The following is a 24,429-nucleotide window of genomic DNA, read 5'->3' as shown; positions in this document are numbered from 1 at the left end:
ACGCTGCACTGCTGGGTGCTGTGGTGCTGCACACTCACAGTGGAAAGATCCTACTGCAAAGAATTTTATCTGCCCCCCCGAAGAATGTTAAAACAACCTGTGTTTTCATCCTCTCCTACCATGTAACAGCAAAGTGCTCAGTGAACACATACTGAAAGCCAGTTTTCTGGGAGATTGTTTTTAAGCAGGTGTTAAATCTCTCCTGCCACCTTTCTGTTTTCTTTCTCAATGTCATCTGCGCAGGTTTCACTTGAACAGGGCATGTTAAACAGCATGAAGGAACAATCCGAGGAGCACACCTCACTGACTGTTTCACCAACTTAAGCAGAGACTTGCCAAGGAGAAATGACAGGGACAGATGAGCTCCAGTTCCTATTTACTGGAGTGCGATAGTCTCCACAGAAGAGACAGAACACCCAGATTTCCTAGGATGTGTTTTTTTATGGCCTCTCCTGGGAGCAAGAGAGTTGGGACCTGCTCAGTTTTTCCTTTGTGCTAGAACATGTCATTGCATGTCTGAAAAAAAAAAAAAAAAAAAAAAAAAAGAAGAAGGAATGGGAATTCAGGTCAGAATTACTCCTCTTTTGGAGGCATCTCAGAACCTCCCACTAAGAATTCCCAGCTGCAGTCTACTTGAGATACTAGCTCAGCAATGACAGCTATGTTCAGAATTAAGTAGAGATACAGAAAACAGAGCTAAAAATGACAGTGGATTCAAAGAAGTCTTTTTTGCTTTTCCTCATACATCTGTAAAACAGAAAAATCATGCCTTGGCACTGATTTAGCAAAGCCTTTTGATATATGCCTGCTTGACAGCAGTGGGCCTCTACATGTTGCTTAATAACCCCTCTTTGCCATTTCTGGCTAAGAGCTTGGAGATCAAAGGTAGAACTACTTGAGCCTCCTGCTTTGACCTGAAGATTCAGATTTTCATAGTAGCTCCTTTCTGGTAATCTAACACATACTGGCTAGCAAAAATGCTCAATTACAGTTTTAAGTGTTTTCTGAAACAGGGCCAGAAGAATCTGCAACTGGAGGACTCCATCATCCTATTCAAACAGCAGCATACTCTGCAATGCACCCAAGCCATCCAGTTCTCAAAATTAAATGAACACAACACACCCAGTGTTTCTCTTTAATAAGCACTCTACAATTTTCTTACTCTGATATTATCTTTAATATGAGTTAGCTGCAGATGGAAACAGGGACAGACTGATCTACGAAGCTTCTCCAGTGCCACGGGTGATGTCAAAATCCACACTTTCACCTTGTAGAGGCTCTGGGCTTTGCCTCAAAGCAGGAGCTCACTTGGCATAGGTTCCCCTCTCAGACCAGCTAGGAGATTGTTGGCTGCCAGCACTGACATGGTGTTCCTCGTGGCGTAGGTGGCACTCCCAATGTGTGGCAGAATCACTGTGGAGGACAAAAAGAAGGGTTGCCTTGCTCCGTTTCTTATGTTCACTGACCTTTTGCAGTCTTTCCTTGCTCCAGCCCTCCCAGAGAGCTTCTGAAAGGGATCAGCAAATACAGTTCTGCACCAGCCATCTGGTGCATTAATACATGTTAGGGCAAAAGGCTGAAGTCTGCTCCAAAACATCATGATGACTCTTACTATTGGGTACACTGGAAAGGTACGCTGGAAAGGTGTATTTAAAGGTGAATGATCTTTGTAGAAAGAAACTGGAAAGCTCTAGTACAGTCATGGCAGAAGGTTTTTTCCACCTGTGTGAAAAGGCTATTTTTATGCAATGTAAAGAAACAAGCCAGTAGCCAGTGCTGCTTTAATGATAAATTGTCAAAAAACTATAATGGAAAATCACCTGCCCAGAGTGTGGAGCAAAGCCTACATTCCAGTCTATTTTCATTCCACAAACAGCCTCTATATGTAGAACCCCAAATACTCTATATCCTGTTGGTTTGGAGGGAAAAGGTCCTTCTGCGATGAACTGTGGAGCCAAGTCCTTTCTTCCACAAACAAGGATGGCACTTGGGGTCTCTGCATGCTGCAAAAGCAATGTCCACACCTCTTCTTCCTTACCTAGCCAGTGTTCTTCCAGCTGATGAAACGATTTGGCAGTTTTGTGTGAAAACTACAAAAAGTTTCAGAATCATCAAAGTCTCACTTCTGTGAAAATAAATATTCTCTAAATGTATGTATTTTTTTTTTTCTTGCTTGGTGTTGTTCCAGAGTTCTACATTCTCTGAGGCCCTGCAAATTATTTCCAGAAAGTCTCAGCTTTTATCATTCCTCACATTATCTATTATGGGATCCAGATACAACAGAAATAAAAACAAGTTTTTAACATAAAGATAATCAAAGTAACAGCTATGAATGTAGACTTCAATAATGGATACCTAGTGATGGACAGTTCCAAATTTTCACTCTGAATTCCCTGCAGTTTCTTTTTAGAACAGGTATTTCCTCCTCATAAAACATACTTCCTTGAAAGGGGACATTCTGTTGCCTTCTACAGTCAGTCTGGTGCTTTTCCAATGCAAAATGAAGATGCACATACTGAACCTCATCCTTAATGAGACAGCTTGACCAACTCGGGTATGCAATGGGAAGCTGCTCTGGCCCAGGTCACAGACCCCAACTCTGGAGCACAGTAGACTACCCAAATGAAACAGAGACATTCATGCAGGGCAAGGCACTATTGCATTTGAACAGGCAACGAAGCTGCAAACAATCACAGCTAGTAACATTTTAACTAGAAGCAAGTTGCTCTGCATTAATTCCCATCTCTTTTCTGCCCCCAGGGATACAAGCAAATCTCCCGACCTTACCTCTTAGTAAGTCCCTCTTCACAACTAAATTGATTCACATGCTTTTTCACTGTTTGGTGGAGGAAGAGAAGCACTACTGATATCAGCTTGCATGGGAAGGGCCGAGTTACTCCTTGAATGTCATGCAGTGGAAGCTGGTGACTACACCAGGAATAGACTCTAACACATTCCAGTCTGTTGGCAAGCCTGTTGTGTCTGCAGGGACAGTGGTTGCAATGGTGAGCTGCAAGGCTATGGAAAACACCAACCACCACAAGCTACTGATGGCAATAACATGATTGTACAGAGATCTCAGGAAAATGCTGTGGGCAGCTAGCATCCTGCACCTCTATGGTCGCTGCACTAAAACATCACCCTGCTTAGCATGGGGTGTAATTCTGGGGAGACCACTGGAGAATTAATAGCGATCTTCTACTGAATGGGGTGGCGGCCCTGGTGACAAGGGATACCCAGAAGGCAGAATTACTGAATGCCTTCTTTGCTTTGGTCTTCACTGCTAAGGGCAGTTCCCATGAATCCCAGAGCCTGGAGGTAAGGGAGAAAGTCCAGAGAACGGAAGACTTTCCTTTGGTTGAGGAGGACAGGATTAGAGACCTTCTGGACAGGCCAGACATCCACAAATCCATGGGCTCAGATGGGATGCACCCACGGGTACTGAGGGAGCTGGCAGGTGTTGTTGCCAGGCTGCTCTCCATCATCTGAAAAGTCCTGGAGAACTGGAGAGGTGCCTGAGGACTGGAAGAAAGCCAGTGTCACTCCAGTCTTCAAAAAGGGCAAAAAGGAGGACCTAGACAACTATAGGCTGGTCAGCCTCACCTCCACCCGTGGAAAGCTGATGGAACAGCCCCTTCTGCATGTCATCTCCAGGCATATGGAGGAAAAGAAGGTGATCAGTAGTAGTCAGCATGGATTCACCAAGGGGAAATCATGTTCAACGACTCTGATAGCCTTCTCTGATGGCATGACTGGCTGGGTAGATGAGGAAAGAGCAGTGGACGTTGGTGTAGCTTGACTTCTGAAAGACTTTTGACACTTTCTCCCTGAACATCCTCCTAGATAAGCTCAGGAAGTGTGGGTTAGATGAGTGGATACTGAGGTGGATTGAGAACTGGCTGAAAGGCAGAGCTCAGGGGGTTGTGCTCAGTGGCACAGAGTCTAGTTTGAAGGCCCGTGGCTAGTGGAGTCCCCCAGGGCTCAGTCCTGGCTTCCATCATGTTCAACTTCTTCATCAGTGACCTGGATGAAGGGAGAGAGTGCCTCCTCAGCAAGTTTGCTGCTGCTACCAAGCTGGAGGAGTGGCTGATACACCATGGGGCTGTGCTGCCATTCAGAGAGACCTGGACAGGCTGGAGAGCTGGGCGGAGAGGAACCTCCTGAGGTTCAACAAGGGCAAGTGCTGAGTCCTGCACTTAGGGAGAAATAACCCTAGCACCAGTTCAAGGTGGGGGCTGACCTTCTGGAGAGCAGCTCTGAAGAGAAGGACCGGGGAGTGCTGGTGGATGACAGGTTGAGCATGAGCCAGCAATGTGCCCTTGTGGCCAGGAAGGCCAATGGTCTCCTTGGGTGCATTGGAAAGACTGTTGCCATCAGGTGGAGGGAGGTGATCCTGCCCCTCTACTCAGCCCTGGGGAGGCCTCATCGCAAGTACTGTGTCCAGTTGTGGGCTCCCCAGGACAAGAGAGACATGGAGCTACTGGAGAGAGTCTAGTGTAGGGCTACAAGGACAATCAGAGGGCTGGAGCATCTGCCCTGTGAGGAACGGCTGCGAGAGCTGGGCCTGTTTACCTGGGGAAGAGAAGACTGAGGGGGGATCTTATCAATGTGTGTAAGTACCTGAAGGGAGGGTGTGAAGGGGATGGGGACAAACTCTTTTCAGTTGTCCCAGGTGACAGGACAAGAGGCAAGGGGCAAAAACTGAAGCACAGGAAGTTCTGCCTGAACGTGAGGGCAAATTTCTTCACTGTGAGAGTGATGGAGCACTGGAACAGGTTGCCCAGCAAAGCTGTGGAGTCTTCTTCTCTGGAGGCAGGCAACCCTGTCTGGCATGCTCTAGGTGACCCTGCTGGAGCAGGGGGATTGGACTAGAGGATCTCCAGAGGTCCCTTCCAGCCTTACCCAGTCTATGATTCCAGGACCTACTGCCTCTGTTTCAGATGCTCATGCTTCCATTTCAACAACCTGAGAAAGCTGGAGCATACCACAAGTAGGGTTCCTCTTCTCCTGATCTATCCTAACCTCCTCCAGAGGAGCCACAGGCACTTGTCCTAGCCCTGACACATTCCCCCACACCTGATGCCTGTTACCATCCACAGAACGGGCTGAGTTTGCTGTGGCTCCTCATTCCAAGTGTATGTTGCCTTGAGCTGCACTCTCCATGGCCCATTAGATCCCAGGCTCTCCAGAGGCGGCAGCAGGACTACCTGCAAAGAAACCTCTGCCTATCCCATAGCATGCACACTTATACTTCAGCTCAGAGCTCCTTAATTCACTGACATCTGTGGGAGAACTTGCACGCTAGGAAAAGGCAAGCACTTAAATGAAATGTACTTCTGAATACATATACTAAATCTGTACCCTACAGCCCCAACTTAGAGTGGATAGCCTAGCTGATGAATCCTGCAAGGGCTGGCGTGCTCCCAAGGCTGAGACTCTGCTAGGTAGAGTCCATACAGGAAATTATGCTAGGAGAATATATGCACTGAAACTTAAAGCGACTCCAGAGACTGGCAGGACAAATGCAGGGATTCTGAGATTCGTATGTAGGTACCTGCTGGTACTGGACTCCTTTGCAATTTTAAGCCCAATTTCTCAGCTGACTGAATGCTGAGATCAAACCATTAGGAAGATATTAAAAAAAAAAGAGCCAATCTCAACTATCTTTTGCAAACAGGAGGCTGCAAGAGAAGGGACAGAAAAGGTCCCAGGTTCTGATACAGCAACTTACCACAGTTCTTCAGGGAGAGCAGAGGGTGATCAGGGGGCAGTGGCTCTGGAGTCGTGACATCCAGGCCAGCAGCTGCAATCTGGCCATTGACTAATGCATCATACAGGTCCTCCTGGTTTACAACAGCCCCTCTGGGAAACACAGAGCAGACAGACACTCACACCACTCCCAAGTAGTCCCACTGGCTCCTAAGGATGCACTTCCACATGAACATGAGCACAGTAGCCTAGGCAGAGGGAGCTGTATAGCAAAGCTAAGACATAGGCCACAAACATGTTCAGCTGTTCTTGCTATGCATGACACCCTCATGCTGTGCCACGCTGAGTCTCCAGGGGCAGGCAGCTTGTTGGCTGGCTGAGCAGAATTCATATCCATTCTGGATGCATCTGAATTTTAAATATACATAAGCTCAGATGTTCAGTCTATTGCAGAGTGGGGAATAAATGAGGCATCTTTCCTCTATCTGAGGGACAAGAAGTCAGTTTTTGAAGTTGCAGTATCCCCCCGTACTGGCCCAACTTCTCCAGGCATGGTGTGAATTACTCTTAGTTGCCCACTGATAGCTCACCATTCACTGATGAGAAGAGCAATGCATCACAATAATATGAAAAACTACCGAGCATGAACAGTGCAGATGATCAAGGCATGCACAGGCAATCAGCTGGACACTGCCCAGAATGGCTAGGCTTATGGTACAAGTGCCAGGCAGCACAGATTCTGCCCTGGCATTGTACTTAGCAAGAAGCCAGTGAGGACAGGAGGCTACTGCCAGGATCAGCCACGCAGCCCTATCCCAGCCATCTCCTTCCAAAGCAAGTTGAGTGCCAATGACTTGTTCAGGTGGTCACAGTGCTTTCCTGAAGACTTGCTTAGCCTCACCCTCTTGTGACTCCATCCATCCCACCAGGGCTAGACATATGGCCTGGGAAAGAAACAGAGTATGTAGCCCCCTAAACAACTTATCATGCTTTTGGCTTCATTACAAGAAACGTGGAGATGGAGAGAGTAGGCCACAAGCTGGACAAACTGTCCTTGTGGCTTCAGCAGGGATAATTTCACATGCTCCCTGGACTCGCAAAACAAACACATCTCACAGACTATGCCCCTTTGCAACCACAGCTATTGTCAGGGTGTTACAGCCATACAGCCCTTGCAGTAGACTCCTACCTGCTTGTGTTGATGAACACAGAGCTTTTCTTCATTCTGCAAAAGAAATCCTTGTTGCATATTCCCTGGGTTTCGGGAGTCAAGGCACATGTCACGACAATGAAGTCTGATTCTTCAGCCAGCCTCATGATTGGGACTGCGTAGAGAAACACAGATCACAGCTCTGCTCAGGGACTTCACTAAAATATCTCAGGAACCCTCATATTTGGGAAGACTTAGCTGACCTTTCTCCAGGGACAGGGAGAAATGGGGATTCAAATACCAAGCAGAAACTACAAAGAGAGATGGAGCTATGTTCCTACAGATATTATTGTAGTGTTTTATTTCACTTGTAATTAAAAATCAATCCAGAAGAAAAAACAAAGAAAGCTTCAGTCACCTAGCCCAAAGGGGGCTTTAGTATGTACTTCACATTTAGATAGCAATATGATGCAGTGACAGTTTATACCAACACTAAACTCTCTCTCTTCATTACTTACAGATAATGACTTGTGCAACTTTCGCTCTTGGATGCAAGGGAAGGAAAGAACAGGGAGCCTGACAAAGTCTAGCAACACTTTTCATTGGGAAAAAAATGTAAAAAGGGGCACCAAACTGGAAATGTGCTTCGCTTCAGACTGAAAAATTAACGCTTGATGCAAGACCCAGGATTCAGATAGGCCTGCAGAAAAATCCCCCATTCAGTAGCTACCAGATATCCCCAGGCTTGGTTGCACATGACATTTGTTTTAAGACATATGTTTAAAGCCAATGTTTGTTTCCAGCAGCCAACATCTATTGTCAGTTATGATCCCTGGTAAGTCTCAGCTTATCCCCTTCTCCTTGCTTCTCCTCTGCTGTGGTACCTTTAGGTAACCTACTGGGTCCATATAACCCTCCCCCCACCCTTATTCCTTCTCCTGAAGGCAGCTGCCACTTTCCCCTTCAATTTCACTATTTCATTCTATTTGATTTTGAGAATGAAATGGAGAGAAAATTATAAACAGACACAGGAAAGATGGAAGTTAAAAGCATAGGAATAACAATAGCCGAAGTTTGCTAGTTAAAGCTCAAATGCATCAAGCTAACCTACTTTTAAGAGTGGTTGAGTCACAAGAGTCACTTAGTCAAAGGAATCAGAATTTGTCATCCAGATCCACCATATAACAAACATGCAGGGTTCACTGTCAGCTACTTCTGATTCCTTCACAACATTTTAGTCCCGCTATACAGATGAATCCTTCTGGAAATCTCCAGCCTTCAGGAACTTTTCAGCTCCGAATCTTCACCCCTCTAGAGGACATGTTCCTAGAACCATCTAATTTGTGCTGTTTGCTACCCTGCAGCCAAATATTAACTGTCTTTCCTGCTTCATTCATATTTCTTACCAAACTCAGCTTGAAACTCTGCAGCAATTTCTGGTTTCGGGTGACTGCCAGCATACAAAAATTTCTTGACTCCAAATGGCTTTAGACGGCGGGCAACTGCCTGTCCTAGAAACAAGAGATGAGACCCTCCAGGCAGTGTACAAACTTCTGCAGACAGGCATATAGGAGAGAAACTACTACCCAGGCACAGAGCTGAAACGCTGCTCTCCACTGTCCCCGAGGGGTCATCTTTTGGCAAGCTCACATTCGGTTTAGCTGAAAGTAAAGCAACTGGTAGAATATATCTCTCACTAAAGGATCACTGTAGCCCGTTTAACTGGGAATGCTCCTGTGATGCTTGATTCAGGTCTGGAGCATGTCAGGGGTGGAAATAAAGGCCAGATGTCTCTCCTCAAGGGAGCATGAATGAATTCTCAGCTACAATGAAGCTGCAGCAAATGGGATGTTAGGCGTAAAGCAACCTAGACAGCAAATCAAAAAGGCAGTAAAATAAGCAATCTGTTGACCAAGTCCACAGCTGAACAGACAAGAGTATATTATTTTTGACTTTGGGATGTTCGTTTAACTGAAAATTTAGAGAAAAGCATCCAGTTTACATTCAGATACACTAGACGTGAACACTTGAATGCTTAAAAATTCAAGGTCCAGGCCTGACGAGTCAAGATCACTTTTCCACGATGCTTCAGCTAGTCTTCCTTGTGGTTCTAACACGTTTTAAAGAGGGACAACAGGGGAAATCTATTTGGCTGGAGTTCCAGGAGTTCTCTGCCATAACTGGAGACAGCTAGATTTCATACATGACATGCACTTACCTATCCTTCCCAAGCCTATGATGCCCACGATACTGTCAGACAGACCATAACCACACATCCACAAGGGCTTCCATGTTGTCCAGCCACCACTAGCACAGAGAGTGAGATGGGAATACGCATTAGAAAAAAAAAAGAGAGCCTACCTCAAAGCCCGGCCCAGTATCTGGACAAGTACATCGCAGATTACAAGCACTACAGAGGTTTCAGAATCTCTGTCAGACACAGGTGATCTTATAAATGGGGAAATGATCAAGCTCTCAGAGGCAGCTGTTTCAAGCTATCTCTGTGGCCTCTGCAGGGATCTGCACAAATCTTCTGTAAGCAGCAGCAGCCTTGGGACTGATTTCATTTATGCACTACTAACCACAGCCCTGGAAATGACTGCCATACAACTAACTATGGTCAGATCTTTCATTTTTTCCTCAAAGGGCTTGGAGTAACCTCAGTTGCCCACTTCCACAGGGGAGTTCAGAGCACACTTCTGTTCTTTTAACAGCCCTTGAACAATATACCTCCACTTACAGAAGTGCAAAGGACTCGATGTTAGCCTGCAAGGTATTTACTACCGGTCTGGTGGAACACTGGCTTCAGGCCCATTTCATTTGTCCACTGTTGCATGCATTCCCCCGCAATATTTAACCCAGGGGTGACTTGAGCTCAAAAGCTAGCCCCTGCTCCAGCACTTGGCTGCAAACACTTACTTCTTCACCTCCTCTGCTGACTCTGGCAGCCGGCGGCACGTAGCTAGGAGTAAAGCCACAGAGAGCTCAGCAGTGGCATCAGTGAGGACATCAGGTGTGTACCCTACGCGGATCCCTCTGCAAGGCAAGCAGAGTACTCAGGTCTCTGAGGAATAACACTGCTGATTGTGGAATACTACCCCACATTTTCTGGAAAGATACTGATATTACACTTCTTCTAGGTATTTATGTTATCACTTGTGAGAGGATATTTCTTTCACATGAAGACTTCCAGCTGTGGTTTTGTCCAAGCAAGATGGAAGTTGCAAAGCTTTCTTTCAATGAAAATCTACCCTGGGGGCCTGTGCTGAAGCAACCTGCAGATCTACTGCATTAACTGCAAGATGAATTCAGAGTTTTCACAGTCTTCCTCTGTCTCCTTCAGTCCAGCTTAATACTCTGCTTTCACTCTGTCATTCACAGCTAGGCATGCAGCGAGGCAAAAACAGTGATATAGGACAGAAGCCACCAGAAAGAAAGAAACAACATATTTGGAAACCAGCAGGCAAGGAACAAAGGTTACCGCTTTTTAATTTCATGTAAGGCAAGGTGGTCAAACCCCACAGACATAGTGCTGATGACTTTCAGGCTGGACCCTGCAAAACACCAGGACAATGCTCAGAATGGTGAGTAGTCAGAATCACGCCAACTTCACAACAAACAGCAGCCACCAAACCAACCAACCAAGAGAGGACAGAACTCTTGCAGTGGTCACTCTGCAATTCAAATCCACACATTTTTTTCATCCACTGGAGTTCCAAACAATGGCTGGAGCTGAAACTAGCAAGGAGGAAATACGTTTTTGTTTGTTTGTTTGTTTGTTTTTTATTTTTTTGCTGGAGTATTTATTTTATGCGCTACACAAGCAGCCAGCCATTGGTATCCCATCGGCAGGACTAGGAGACTCTGCCTGAAACACTGCCTGGTCCACCCATCTCCCATCTGCTTGGCTACTACAAGGATTATCTAGGGCTGCCTGTACCCTAGCAGCTTGCTGCCTGTAGGGACAGAGAAAATAACCTTGGAATAACTTCTAGATATCATCCGAAAAGCCATGCCTAATGCTCAGGACTAGGGGGACTTTCAGACTAGTTCTGCCCAGCCTCCGGAACATGTGGATTTTGGAGGGACCAAGATTTGTTAAAGAGATGCAACTTTATCAGGGACTCTTTGTCCCTGAGAAAATCTGGGAAATCTGCCCCTCCTATTAAAACAGGAACTGATGATTTGGGCACTGTTTTGGCATCTTGCTCCCTCCTCCCCCTCTGCCACATCCAGTGTTTCTTCCACCTTCTCTGCTCTCCTTCCCTCCCAACTTACACTCCTTGGAGCTGGAAGGCGGCCATGGGATTTGAGGGCCACCCCGGAGCCCACCCGCACGCACCTGCTGCATCAAGGACCTCTCTGTCTATGCGGTCGGACAAGAGGCAGAGCAGGCCCTGCTTCCCGGCTACCCTGGCCAGCAGCTCAGCGCGCGGGATGGGCTCATCCGAATCCCACTGCTGGACGGCGCACCTGCGGGCAGCGCAGGCAGTCACCGCGGGGACAGCTGCCCGCTCCCGCCCCGCCGAGCCGCGGGGTCCCCGCCGCGGAGCGACCCACGCAGCACCCGCCAGACGGGCCAGGGACACGGGCTGCCGCCAGCGCCCACTCGCCCTCCCGCCGCGCCGCGCCGCGCCGCGCCGCTCCGAGACGGGCGCAACCCGGGGGCCCGCAGCGCCCGGGGGGGCCCGCAGCGCCCGGGGGGGCCCGGTCGTCCCCGGCCCGGCCGAAGACAGGACAGACCCTCGGTGCCGCTGCCCGCCGCGCTTACCCGCCGGCCTCCGAGAGCGCCCGCAGCCCCGCGGCCGGGATCCGCCGCGTCACGAACACCTCCATGGCCCGGCGCGCCGCCCGCATCCGAGCCGCGCCGAGCCGCGCCGAGCCGAGCCGAGCCGAGCCGAGCCGAGCCGAGCCGCGCCGAGCCGCGCCGAGCCGAGCCGAGCCGAGCCGAGCCGCGCCCGCCCTCCGGCGGCCGCTGTGGCGCTGCACAGCGCCTCCGGACTTTCCCTTAGCGGCCCCCCCGGGGAGTCCCCAGAGCGAGGGGCTCGGCTGGGGTGAGGTGGGATTTGGTGCCATCACGTACGGGGGTGAGGTGGGGTGGGGTGGGGGGAGCGCACGTGGCGCGTAGGAAGGTGTCGCCCCGAGAGCTGCGGGGCCAGTGCTGCGTGCACGTAGTTCGGGGTGCTCCACCAGCAAAGGTTGGCGCAGAGGCCCTAGGAGGGATGCTCGTGCCTTCCTGAGCCAGCTGCCCAGGCACCTGGGAGGTGGTCTCCGGATACCAGTGTCTCAGGCTGCCTTTGCTGAGCTGCATAACTTTTTAAAGAGAAGTACGTGGGGAACATCTCCCTGCACTGGCTCTAAGATTGCAAGGCTTTGCACTCAAAACCAAAACACATGCCTTTTGCAGAAGGCTGGCTTATCCACCAGCTTGTGATGGAGTAGTTTTGAGGCCTTGGAGCTCCTCGGGAATAGTATGGCATCAGGTAGAACTGCAGAGAGCATTTCTTGCACTAGCAGCTTGATTTGCTGGTGTCTTTCCAGGCTTTTTGCGGCTGTCAGCAAATGAAGAGCTTTGCAAGTTGGGCAGGAATGTGTGAGGCCACACGGACACCACAACTTGTTTTGGAGAGGGAAGGGATGGTTACTAGATTCCATGACTGGTTGCAGAAGTGAGTAGAAGGCCCTTGAAGGAAGGAGGCAGATATTTGCATGGGGGAGGACTCCTAAAAGCACAGGCTGCTGATTCACCTGTACCTCTACAGCCCCATCCCTCATATCCTGGATTTGAAACGACTTTAATCCTCACAGCTTCCCTCAGCTTTCTTTTTCTTGATGCTGCCACAGAAAGAACAACAGCCTTGACTTTCCCCTCCTTTCCTCAATCTCTATAATGCAAAGCAGCTGCCTCCTGAAGAGCTGCCAGCTGCCCAGAGCCCCTCCAGGTCTGTCTGTGCATAGGAATTACTCCTATGTGCAGAACCTGGAAGCAGCAGTCTACTCAGTACTGACAGCAGGCTCAAGACTGCAAGGATGCTAGGAACTGTGCTTGTAAGTGGCAGAAGGTTGCTTTTGCTGACATGCATGTCCCCAGAGCATGCTGTATCTCAGGCTCAGCTTGCCACTGCACAGCTTCTGGCCGTATAGCTCTTGAACATGGTCATCCAGGCTGGGACTAGCATGGGCTCTCCCTGCTGGCACACATACTGAAGGAGGTTAACATCATTGTCTCTGTCATTTCTCACCATTGATGACCTACCCAAAGTCCAGAGAAGAGGCAGAAATCAGCTCAAAACTTCTCCTAAGCAATACTGATAAGAACTGCCCTTGTCCTACTTCCAGTCTCTAGCATGGGATAGAGATGGGGTAAGATACCATCTGAAAGGGCTACAACTGTAATGGAGAAAGGAGTGCGTCCAGGCAGATGAGATAGTATACATGGCCTGGAGTATCCTTGGATACTCATACAATATCCCGATCATGTGAGCTCTGCATGAAATTCTATCCTACCAAGAATACATGGCAATTTCTGTGCCAATGGCCATACATCTGGGCTGTGTTAGAGGTTTAGCTATAGATAAAGTGAGTTTCCCAGGCTGTTTCTGCCACACGTGCAGTGAATGTCGATCACAAACTGATTTCTTCTTATTCCTGTGGTCACAAAATCTGACTGTAGCACAGCTGAGGAGCGAACGTAACTAGTTTGGAAGTGTGGCCTTTGTGCTTACAGTTCTTCTACCATGGAAGCAGGGAGAAAAGTGATTTCCAGGCATGCACACCCAGGGCAACTTGCACAACATCTGTATGTAAGAGATTTTCATAACCTTTAGGAACACAGCTTCTCCACAGAATGACCAGCATCATCTTGCCATAAGAAGATTTATGGCAAGGAAACAGGCAGGCCTAGGCCCCAAGAGAGAAAAATTGAGAAAAAAAGGAATGAGATGATCAGCTGCATCAGTTGCTTCATACTTGAAGGAGAGAAGTTTCTCAAGGGTCTGCTACGGTGCTAGCATAGCTGCTGCAATGCTGGGATTTAAGAGAGCCCCTCAAATTCAGCTGGCTAATGAAGAGAAATCTGTACCAGAGAAGCAGGCAGCTGTCCACAGCTCAGAATAACGTACGCATGCTGATCTCAAAGAAACAATAAAATCCTTGTTCATGAATCCATTAGGGGGACCCAAGGAAAGTACCAGCCAACAGCGGTTCAATCTGACCAACTGGTTCAAATTTCAGCAGGAGATGGCACACCGGCTGGTAAAATGCACAGAGGGTTTATTGTAATTTGTAAACTCAGCTCTGGGGGACCCTGGAAAGGAGCAGGCCTGACCCATCTATCTTACTCCAGAAATCTGCTTAAAACAGAGCATTTGATTTCTGTGCCCAGTGCCAAAATGACACACTTAATAATCTGTTCTCAACAATTACATTCCTTGCACCTATTTTCTAGTACCTTTCCCTCTGCAACATCCACCATTCTCCAAGATATGGATGAATTTGCCTTCTCTGCATATTTTTTACTGATAACACTGCTGGTCTAGGTCATTTCCCCTTTGTGCCTGTAAAAGCATTATGATCAAGGAATAACAACTGATTAGAATGTGCTGACTTGCATCTTCTCACAGGAGAATAGGTGGGCAGTACTGTGAAAATGCCTGTGGTGGCTGGAGATATGTGAACTGCCCAGAACAAGGCAAAAAATGGAACATATATTTTAGTTGAAAAAACAGGAAACTTAAAGCATGGATGAAATACAAAACTGCAAGCAGACACAAAAAAAAAAGTGCAAGGAAGGGAGTAAGGTGAGGCAAACAGAAAGATTTGTCTTTTGGTTGATACAGGATTTGGTAGCAGTTGTGGTTTGCGAGCCAAATTTTTCAGTGCTATAAAAATTGAGAGTCCTTTATACAAATGCTTAATATACACCTATTTTTTGAAGTTTCAGTGTAAGAAGAGCACAACCTGTATTCAGAAAGGAAAAACAAACACTAAAAGAAGTGCTGAGGTGATACAAGTGTAAGAGGTTTTATTTCTCTAATGCGCTCATTCTGCAAAAGGAAATATATGAGACATCTTTGCTGTCGATTGTATAACCCACAAGAAGAACAAAGATAATTTTAATGAGCCCTCTCTCCCCTCACCAGAGCAAATGCCAGGTTTGCCTTAAAAAATTGTCATGTTATGAAAAGATGGCTATCTCTCCATGACATTCACTGAAAGCAGTGAGTACACAGGAGCTGCGATGTCGTGGCTAATGTAAGAATCTCTGTCTGGACTGGCAGCAGAGTCCCTCTCCACAGGATGAGTACATGGCATCCAGAATGCACATAGGGAGAAAGGAGACAGAGCCTGACCGATAATCCAGTGTGCTGAGTCTATCTGATCGTTGAGGAGCACCTCCATCCTTCCACATGACTAACATGGGCCTTTTCTTTCTCCAGAGTAAGATGTGCATTCAGCTTGCAGGTTGTCCAACATCTTGTCTTTAAAACAGAGTGTAAACGACCACCAGGTTTTCGGTGAGAAGCTCTCCCTTACAGAGAGCTGTAACACCTTCAAGAACAGCAGCCTGTGTTTGTCCAGGAACTAGCTTGTACGAAGACCCAGGTGAGAGCTGGCCATCCCCTCTGCCAGTAAATTGTTGGCAGCTAACATGGTCGTGGCATTCCTAGTATTCCATGGTGCATGGTAGGTGTGGAGGAATCACTGACATAGAAAACGAGCCAGAGGAGTCACTTCCCCCATACCTAGTCCTGCAAGAGTTTTGAATGAGCCTCATGCCAAGACATCACTTTGCATGTGCTCCTACAAACCTCTGCTTTGTACAAGGTGGATGTCTGCAAGCCCTAGTGCTGGTGGCCTCAGGAAGGAACAGGCTCCTGGTGTCTAAAGAAGATGAATCAAGGGCACTTGAGAATAAAGGGTCTGTGAAGATCTGTGTGGGTTTCTGAACTGCCTTACCTGGAGGAAATCTGTCTGGGAACCCCAAGGGGAAGCAGTAGCAGCCTGGCTGGGGTGCTGACAGTGCAAGTTCATGGACATGAGAAAATAGAGTGCATAATGGAGTGGGGAGATGGGATCTTTCCAGCAGCCTTTTACAGACTCAGCTGAACTTGGTGTGGAATCTAGATCCTAAGAAATCAAAAAGGACTGGTGGATGGCAGACCTACCAGCTATATTTCTGTCTTGTAGATGTCTTATGCAAGTCACACCTGCTACATGTGCAAGGAGGGTTGAAAGTCACAAGAAACATGCAGAGCTTTAAAAGGATTTTTAAATTTAATAAGGTGTTTTATTAAAATATGGATGGATTCTTACAGATGTCAGTACTCTGCTGGCTCAGAAGAGCAAGATGAGCAAATAGAATGCCAGACAGAACAAAATGCTCAGGAGCATCTGTGTAGCAACCACTCACACAGACGCATATATGTACATGTGCCAACAGGGAGAGCAAAGCAGGCCTCAGTTTCAGGGGGCACCGTGGTATGGAGATGGTAAACATACATACGTGTGTGTATGTGTGTCTGTGTGCGTGTGTGTACGTACCAACACACATATAGATGTTTGGGGTTCTTTGGGGAGACATTTTTCAAATTCCTTGATGCATCAAATTATTTTCTGTGAGCCTCCAGGACTGCCAGAGAGACTACTACCAGCTACTGCCAATCATGCCATTGAACTTTGTCTGCCATCACTGTGGTCATTTCATAACCTAGTATAAGATGGATTACTGTATTGCTATAATGTGTAATGCTCTAATATAATTACCAACTAGCCAAGGGCCTGGTAAACTAAGGAAGTAAGGTAAGGTGAGAACCACATGGCTTTGTGTCAAGGTCCTTAAAGCTGGGTAGATGTCAGGCCATAATAGTTCTACCAGGGGAACTTGGTGGTTTCTGAACTGCTCTATGAGGTGATGGTCCCTCCCAGATTCTGTTTCACTGTGGACAGCCCAACCTGGCCCCTGATCAAAAATGAGCTCTTGATCCCATTTCCCTTTTAGCTCTTGAGGCATCATTTAAGCACTTTGCTGTAAACTGACCAAAAAGAGGCACACGGGAGACATAATAATCCTGATGGGACCCAAAGTATGGGTCTGTGATGGGACTGTATTTCTAAGCAGTGTGTACCTACCCCCAAACAAGAGTGAGAACATACTAGCCAACAGGATGTAAGCAGTCCAATCTGCAGCTTGAAGAACATAATTTTTCTCGTAAAGGACTCTCAGTTCAGATACTTGGAAAGTCACTGCCCGGTGTCTCAGTGCTAACACATCACCCACACTACGAGGATCTGTGCTGAGCTAATTGCCTCAACACAGGTGTCATTGATTGCTACTGCCAGAAGTGTTGGATGATATCTTGTGATGAGAGGCATTTCCACTTTGGGGTCTCCAGTGACTACTGTGGGAAGTTTCCAACGACCAGAGATAGGTAGAGTGAATGCTTCCCCAGTGATAAACATAAAATTTACTTTAAAAAGTAAATTGGCCAGACTGTTATCTTGTGTGATATCAATTTGCTGGACAGTGGATCTGACTCATCCCTGCTTTATGACCGTGAAAGGAACACAAGTAGGAAAAGGAGTGAGAAAAAAATCAGGTGCATTATCTTAGAGAAGGAAAATAGAGTCATACCAGTAAAGGTAACTTCTCCACAAAAACATCAGTGGACAGAGCAAAAGCAGGGTTTCACACTGCAGCATATGGAACCTTGATTCTGCTGTTGCTACACAGTAGAAGTTACACAGGTTGACACCAGTCAGGAGACAGGAACAGTTAGCAACACATACTCACCACAGATTTTAAGTATAAAAAGAGAATGATCTGCAGGTAGAGGTTCAGCCCTGTAACATCCAGACTAGCAGCTGCAATGTGACCACTGGCGAGAGCATGGTACGGGCCATCCTGGTTCACTGCGCCTCCATTGAGGGAAAACAGACTATCTGTCACTTTCTGGGCAGCTTCCTTCTGTCCTTTCTCTAGGAAATAAGAACCTTCATTATCTGGTGAAAGCTTTAACAAGAGGGCTGGATAGAGTTGGAGTGCACAACCATCTGATCTTAATGGTAGTTTTATAATCAACTCAGAGGCCAGGGACTTAACAGTACTTTTCTCTGGCATGAATCATACTGTATTATATGTGGGATCAGCTTATCTAATGAGACTGTATTCTACTGATGGGATTTTCTTTTATCATGATGCATCTCTGCTCCCACCGTCAGCATGTTGTCAGATTATGCCAGCAAAAGCTTTTTTATTTTTAATAATGGCTTGAAAGTTTAGTTTATTTTATTGAGCTGGGGTAACATTAGAGCTGTCATCTTATCTCCTTCCCTGATCACGTAAGGATTTGTGACAGGAGTATATGTGCTCCAGCATGACATCTCTGTGCTAATCTTGCAGCACAGCGGCTGCAGCATTTTTTCTTCCTATCACCCTCACCTGCTCATATTGATGGATATGGTGGTGTCTTTCATTTAGGAAAACATGCTGCTGCTGCAGACGCCCTGTGTTCCTAGAGTCGGCACAAAACACACAATGATGAAGTCTGGACACACGGCCAGTTCCTCCAGTGGCACTGTTACAAGCAAAATGGAGATCCCCAGGAAGGATTTATTTGCAAAGTAAAACACAAAATACTGCTAAAGGGCTGGGTTTATCGACACACTGAAATCCAGAGAGCAAATAAGCAGCCTCCTTAGCTGTGTCACTTCGACACAGCTGTGTCGCTGTGTCTTTACTATGAATCTGTGAAAACAATTTATTTGGGTATCTTGGCCTGTCACCTTTTTCCTGGGACTCGCTGTTCCAGCCCCAGGCCTGCACTGTGGGTCCCACTCACCACATGCACCCAGTGTATGTCCTAAGATGTCCCAAATACTCACAACTCAGTGACAGGAACTTGTAGTAACTTGATAAAAGCAAGAACAGGGGGATGCGTGCTTCACAGCATGCAGCTGACAATCAGTTCCAGCAATAAGAAGCCATCCCTTCACTTTTAACCTGAAAATGTTTAACTCACAGCCTGAGCTCACTTTGGGTCACATCATCCGCATGTTTTGGTGACAAAAATGTTTTACATATTGTGTGAGCTGGCCACAGTCTAGCCCTGCAATGGTTTTTCAGTCTATAAGTCACCACCCTCTAGGGTGAGATATTCTCTTTTGGATATGGCATAGCTCTTCAGTCCCTTTGGGGTGCGAGGGAGCTGTCAGTGTTGTGCTCTTAGACTGCATCTTTTGTGTTGCTGGTTCTGCAGGGTGGAGCTCAGCTCCTGCACTGGTTGTCACCCTGTTATCACCAGGCCAGGCACAAATGTGATTGCACTTTAGACCACTTCTAACTCTCGCAGTTCCTCACTGACCCAGTACCACACTGTCTCAAGCTGTACTTAAAACCAAAGGTCCTAGAGTCATGGGATTGTGTTCTTTATTTTAAAAAGGCAGGAGTTTTGTGAGTGCAGGAACAAATGGAGCTCAATTCCCTGTGGAGTTCTGTCTCATGGATGGCTGCCTTTAGTGTTGAAGGAGGTGCAAGTTCTCCCTGAAGTGTTCCCATGGGATGAGGAAGAATAAGGTGAAGGCACTGACCCAGGTGTCTGATAAGATTTGAATTTGCAATACAGCCTTCCTCTCTGCTGGACACTGGCAAGGTCTTGGCCTTCTGTGCATCTGCCTGTTAGCCTGATAGCTGTAGAAATGTGGCTCACATCTCCAAATACAGCATACAAATGAAAGTGGCACAATATTTCTAAAACTTCACATTTCTGAGCCGGTAATTTTAGAAGGAGGGGGAGACAGACCTCAATGCCTACTTTTTGAATAGAGTAGCACAGTCTTAGCACTGTCTCTTTCAGTGTGATTTCCTGCAAGGATGAGAGTCATAACATATGGGTCTTTTCCACCCACCTCTATTGCCGCTTACCAAATGTGTCTGAAACGTCCCTCCTGGAATGAACCCCAGCCTGGCTGAAACTGAGATTTCTCAAGCTGGGCAGTGGATAGAGACCAGCACCAGGGCACCTCTGAGGAAAAGGCTGATGCCTGCATGCAACAGCTACCTGTCCCATTCGTGCTGCCAACTTGCTAGTCAGCAAAAGCACAGGTCCACGGCATCTGGAGTGTCCATTGAGTTTTGTTCTGCCAGCAGTTGTGGATATAGGAGAGAACTGGGAGGGCTGGCCCCACAGATGCTGGGGCAAGAGAAGTGGAAATACTGGGACAGGACCATGAAGCAAAGTGCTGGAGGAAAGTGACTAGGGTTTCACAGGAGCTTCAGGAGGAGCTGTTGGGATACAGGAACATGTCTGTAAGAAATCAGGCAGGAGCATTGCCTCTGTGCACAGAACAACTTGTTGGTTCACATCCTCTGCAGGCTCAGTGAGAAAAATGGTAAAAACAAACTCCGAGGCATCTTTGAGTTCTCTCTCAATCATAGGTCCTGAGTTACCACCTAGCCTTTGAGCCCCTCACATGCACCCTCTTACCAGACTCTGCTGGGACTTGCAACAACCATTTCAGGCTGGGGACCAGTGTTGGTATAGAGCAAATTCTTGATTTCAAATGGCCTTAAGTGGAGGGCTGCGGCTGTTTCTTTAAGAGAGAAGTTAAACCCATGAGATTCCTGGCATTGCTCCTCAACTACTCTGTATTCTCCTCTCTGTGGATGAGGCAATACTGTGCAGTGGGACAAGCTAGTGCCAACCGCCTAAGTCTTCAAGCTTTGTGGATTTCAGGGGAGCCTCAGAAACCTACTGGCCTGCACGTGAGCTTGCCAGGGGTCTACAGCAAGGACAGCTGTGTGTGTGGCTGAGTGTGGGGAGGTTGAAGAATAATGAGCAAACCCATTTCCACACGAGCCATTTCGCCTCAGCATGTTGGCTGAGGAACTGCTGTGAGAGGGAGGCATATATTCCACAGTCTCCATCCTAACTCCTAGACCTGTGTTCTTTTCATTAGAAACCAGTACTGAGCCTAGAAGGGGCTGCTGTGACTCAAATGAAGAATGACATCAGCAAAGAAAACTACAAACAGCAGCTCTTCTCCTGGCACCATGACAATGCAGTTTAAAACACCGGATCAGCTTCACAGGCTATCTGAAAGGGTTAAAGTCTCACCGCGAGCTGGATTGCACCTGAAGGTTGCTCAGTGACCTTGGACAAGGTTGTTATGGCTGCAGAAGGAAAAGAGCCACAGGGGAGCCACAGGAAGTTCCCCCTGAACGTGAGGGGGAATTTCTTCACTGCGAGAGTGACAGAGCACTGGACCAGGTTGCCCAGCGAGGTTGTGGAGTCTCCTTCTCTGGAGATATTCAAGGCACGCCCAAATGCAACCCTGTCTAACATGCTTTACGTGACCCTGCTGAGCAGGGAGACTAGAAGATCTCCAGAGGCCCCTTCCAACCTTACTGATTCTATGACATACAAAATTATAAAAGTCATAAAATGAAGTGTTTTGAAAATGGCATTTTTCTGCCTTACTTTCAAAATCATAGGTAGTTTAGGGCCAGTCCTAACTGTGTGGGTGTACTTATGTCATTTTACAGGTGTTACTATCTTATCCAGAACACATAATGCATAATTTTGGCCAGTCCTGTACACAGTCCTGTAGAAAAGCTCTCCAGGGAATCTTGCAACTCGCTTATGTGTCCAAGATCCAGTATCCCCATGGTGCTGTCAGCAGACCACAACCACACATCCAGAGAGGTTTCCAGATGCCCTGCCACCACTTAAACATGAAGACAAATCTCCTTTAGGTGAAAGCTGTGTGAGCACATCTGCTTTTCCCATGACTGCAGAGTGCAGTATCTCAGCGGCTGCGACAGCTTTGGTTCTGGGATAATCTGTTCCCACTTCCTTTTTTTCAAGGCTAGTCCATCCCAGCTACTTCAGAGATAACTCCAGAAACCTTACAGAGCATGGAAGTCAGTAAGTCTCCTCAAGAATATTTCATTCTAATCCCTATTAATTTGCAGTTTACTTGTACTCAGAAACTGTACCCTTCACAAAATATGACCAGTAACTAGTTTTAAGCCTGAACATCCTCTTTACATGAAGTAATATTTGGTCCCTTTGGGATCCTTTTCTTGCCTAATTCAATGATATGTTATAGCCATGAACTTTTTTGTCTCCTCAGCTTTGTACTGGATATCATTCTGCTTGACCTTGTCTTCTTGTTCTTGTCTTGTGAGACAAACTGCACAGAAATTCACAGTTTCTCTTTCTCTCTTTAATAGATGTTGTATATATGTATGTATATGTGTATATATATATATAGATATAGATACATATATGTATATAAATATAAATACATATAAAATCTGTGTTTATTATTTTATGCATCTCCTGGAATCCACTTCTTCTAGGTGAAATGTCCAGTTTGCTCTGTCTCTCCACAGCATCCTCTGCACTATTCTCACTGGCAAGCTTTCAACCCCTTTGTGCATGCTGTGAAGGCTGAATACAGAGCAGTGTAAGGCTTAGCCGTGGCATATTCAGCAGCTGCAATAATTTGATCCGAGCTCTTTTGCTTCTGAACCTTTTTCCTGCTGTGTTGCAGCAGCTGTCTTCTCAGCCACAGCAGGCAGCAGAATAGAAGTTGCTCCAGTGAGGTCAGCACAAACATCTCCACTCTCCACTGCTTTGCATATGCCACTGTCCTATGCCATCATATTTCCCAGTAACCTGCCTTTGTTGGCTCCTTTTGAAATTCTGCATAATCTCATTCAGTCTTTCTAATCTGAAGAAACTTTTTCGCCTCTCCCAGCTCTATCACACTTCACTTCACCCCAAAGCTACAGATCTTAAAAAGACTAATCAGTTTCTCACTCCTGACCTGATATCTTTCTTGTTATCTTGACACCACGGTGAAAACTGACCTGTAAATGTTGTTTTTACTATCTGGTTTGTTTCAGACTAGAGAAAACTTTACTTCTGGAAAACTCTGAAGAAATTTGCAAAAGCTTTTTTTGAAGTGAACAGATTCTATTTCTTCCTCCATTTTGCTGACATGTGGTTATACTCCAGGAGCAGTGAGAATCTTGGATTCTTCAAAGACAGGTCTAGGGCCATCATTTATTTCCTGTGCTGTTTTTTGCCTTAGCAGCTATAACAGACATAATATAGAATCTGTAAAAGTCATGGTCTTGGAATAACCCTTCTAAATTTTCCCATTTGGGGGGCTGTTTACCTCCTAGCACTTGGATCTTGCTTTCTTTTCTCGTGGTAGACTCAACACAAAAGCTGCCAGCAGGCAGTTTGAATAAGGAAGTAACAGCTTCATCCAGAGCCTCCAAGAGCTGACAAGATGTTGCCAGAAGAAGAGCCACTTTGAGTCCAGCTGCTGCTTCTGTCAGTACATCTGGTGTATTTCTAACCAGATTCCTCTGCAAGGAGACAGAAGTATCACCTACAGGTGAGACACATCAGGAGTTTGGTGGGATTCTGGGAGTGCATGTCAGAACAGGATGAAAAGAGTCACAAGCTTTTGGTATATGAAGGTGATGTCGTTTAAGATATAAATCATCTCTGGCAAAGCTTACAGCTTTCAAGAGAATACAGGAATTACAGACATTTCCCTGTGAAAAATCGCTAAAGCAGCTGAGTGTCTGTCATGACCTGGAAATGCACCCCAAGTTTTGAGAAAGAGGCATAGTTCTTCAGGGAGCACTGGGGGAGAGAAATGTGTTGGCTTGGGAGCCTGATTTGCTGGGGACTTTATGTCAGCACGGACAAGAAAAGCACCCCTAAAGGGCTAACGGTTGGACCAGATCTACTCAAAAATACACCCAGTAAAATCACCAGTCACTTATCAAAGGAAAGACAATGTGTTTGAATTCAGCTGGTTAATTAATAACTTCACCTTGGGGCATGGCTGTCTTCCCACTTCAGGACTTGCTGTATGTTTCCAGGGTTAAAAACAGGATACTATGAACAACCTTGACTCTTGGAAGGAACTAGGGACTGCATACTCTACTCATGTGGCCAGGGGATGTAGCAGTAAACAGCAGAAAATAATTCCAGTTCTCAGATGCTTAGGTTCTCCAAGGTGGAAGGGGAACAGCTCTGCCTTGCTCCAGGACTCACGGGGACACAGACACAGGGAGGTGATCTCCATGACAAAAGGACCAGAGCAAGGAACTGGTACAGCTTGTGTTTGGTCTGTTCAGATAATTACTCTTGGGACCACCTGGTGGAACCTGCCTTGGTGGGAAGGGCTGGTAATGGCTTTGAGAGCAGCCCATACTAAGTGAGAGGAGTCTCTCACCATGGCTTTGTCTTTTTTCCCCATCTAGATGGAGCACAGTGCTCTTGTCCACAAGATAGAGGGGCCAGTTGGGTTTTCCAGCACTGGACAGAAGTCCTGAGCCATTCAGCTGCTCTTTCCAGGCGGGGAAGGGGTTGGATGTGCTGTTACTTGTGCTTGGCCTGTAATTGGAGAAAATCTATAACACTTACCTCTTCAACTCCTCCAGGGAAACATGGTCATATTCCACTGACATGGTGCTGACCACTCTCAGGCTGAGGCCTGTTGTTTCAAAAGAGGTTCCTATGGCAGGACTTTGGCAACTCCAG

The 24,429-nt window shown here is 46.8% G+C and overlaps 1 protein-coding gene across 2 annotated transcripts; it reads right to left on the bottom strand.

The window, feature by feature from the left end:
• Window positions 1–1,153: 1,153 nt before the first annotated feature.
• Window positions 1,154–11,735, bottom strand: GRHPR (glyoxylate and hydroxypyruvate reductase). Of its 2 annotated transcripts, XM_062600163.1 has the most exons (9): window positions 11,631–11,735; window positions 11,202–11,332; window positions 10,341–10,413; window positions 9,779–9,895; window positions 9,078–9,166; window positions 8,266–8,370; window positions 6,899–7,034; window positions 5,732–5,862; window positions 1,154–1,413 (listed from the first exon to the last, which is right to left on the bottom strand). In XM_062600163.1, exons 1-9 carry the CDS (start codon window positions 11,714–11,716, stop codon window positions 1,292–1,294), a joined length of 990 nt encoding a protein of 329 aa, XP_062456147.1. In that variant the 5' UTR covers window positions 11,717–11,735; the 3' UTR covers window positions 1,154–1,291. The 2 variants fall into 2 exon arrangements, with proteins under 2 accessions (XP_062456147.1, XP_062456148.1); XM_062600164.1 differs by lacking the exon at window positions 5,732–5,862.
• Between the last annotated feature and the right edge of the window lie 12,694 nt (window positions 11,736–24,429).

Source organism: Rhea pennata, chromosome Z (genome assembly GCF_028389875.1).
Source record: "Rhea pennata isolate bPtePen1 chromosome Z, bPtePen1.pri, whole genome shotgun sequence".
NCBI lineage: Eukaryota > Metazoa > Chordata > Aves > Rheiformes > Rheidae > Rhea > Rhea pennata.
Note: the sequence above shows the minus strand (reverse complement) of the source record. Positions and strands in the feature narration are given on the sequence as shown.

What these genes read in the sequence shown, in the direction of transcription:
- GRHPR (XM_062600163.1), bottom strand. Translation starts at nt 11,716, where the DNA reads ATGCGGGCGGCGCGCCGGGCCATGGAGGTGTTCGTGACGCGGCGGATC. An exon ending in GCGCTCTCGGAGGCCGGCGG is followed by an intron (nt 11,333 to 11,630) that starts GTAAGCGCGGCG and finishes CGCTGCCCGCAG; the next exon opens with GTGCGCCGTCCAGCAGTGGG. An exon ending in AGAGGTCCTTGATGCAGCAG is followed by an intron (nt 10,414 to 11,201) that starts GTGCGTGCGGGT and finishes GGTGTTTTGCAG; the next exon opens with GGTCCAGCCTGAAAGTCATC.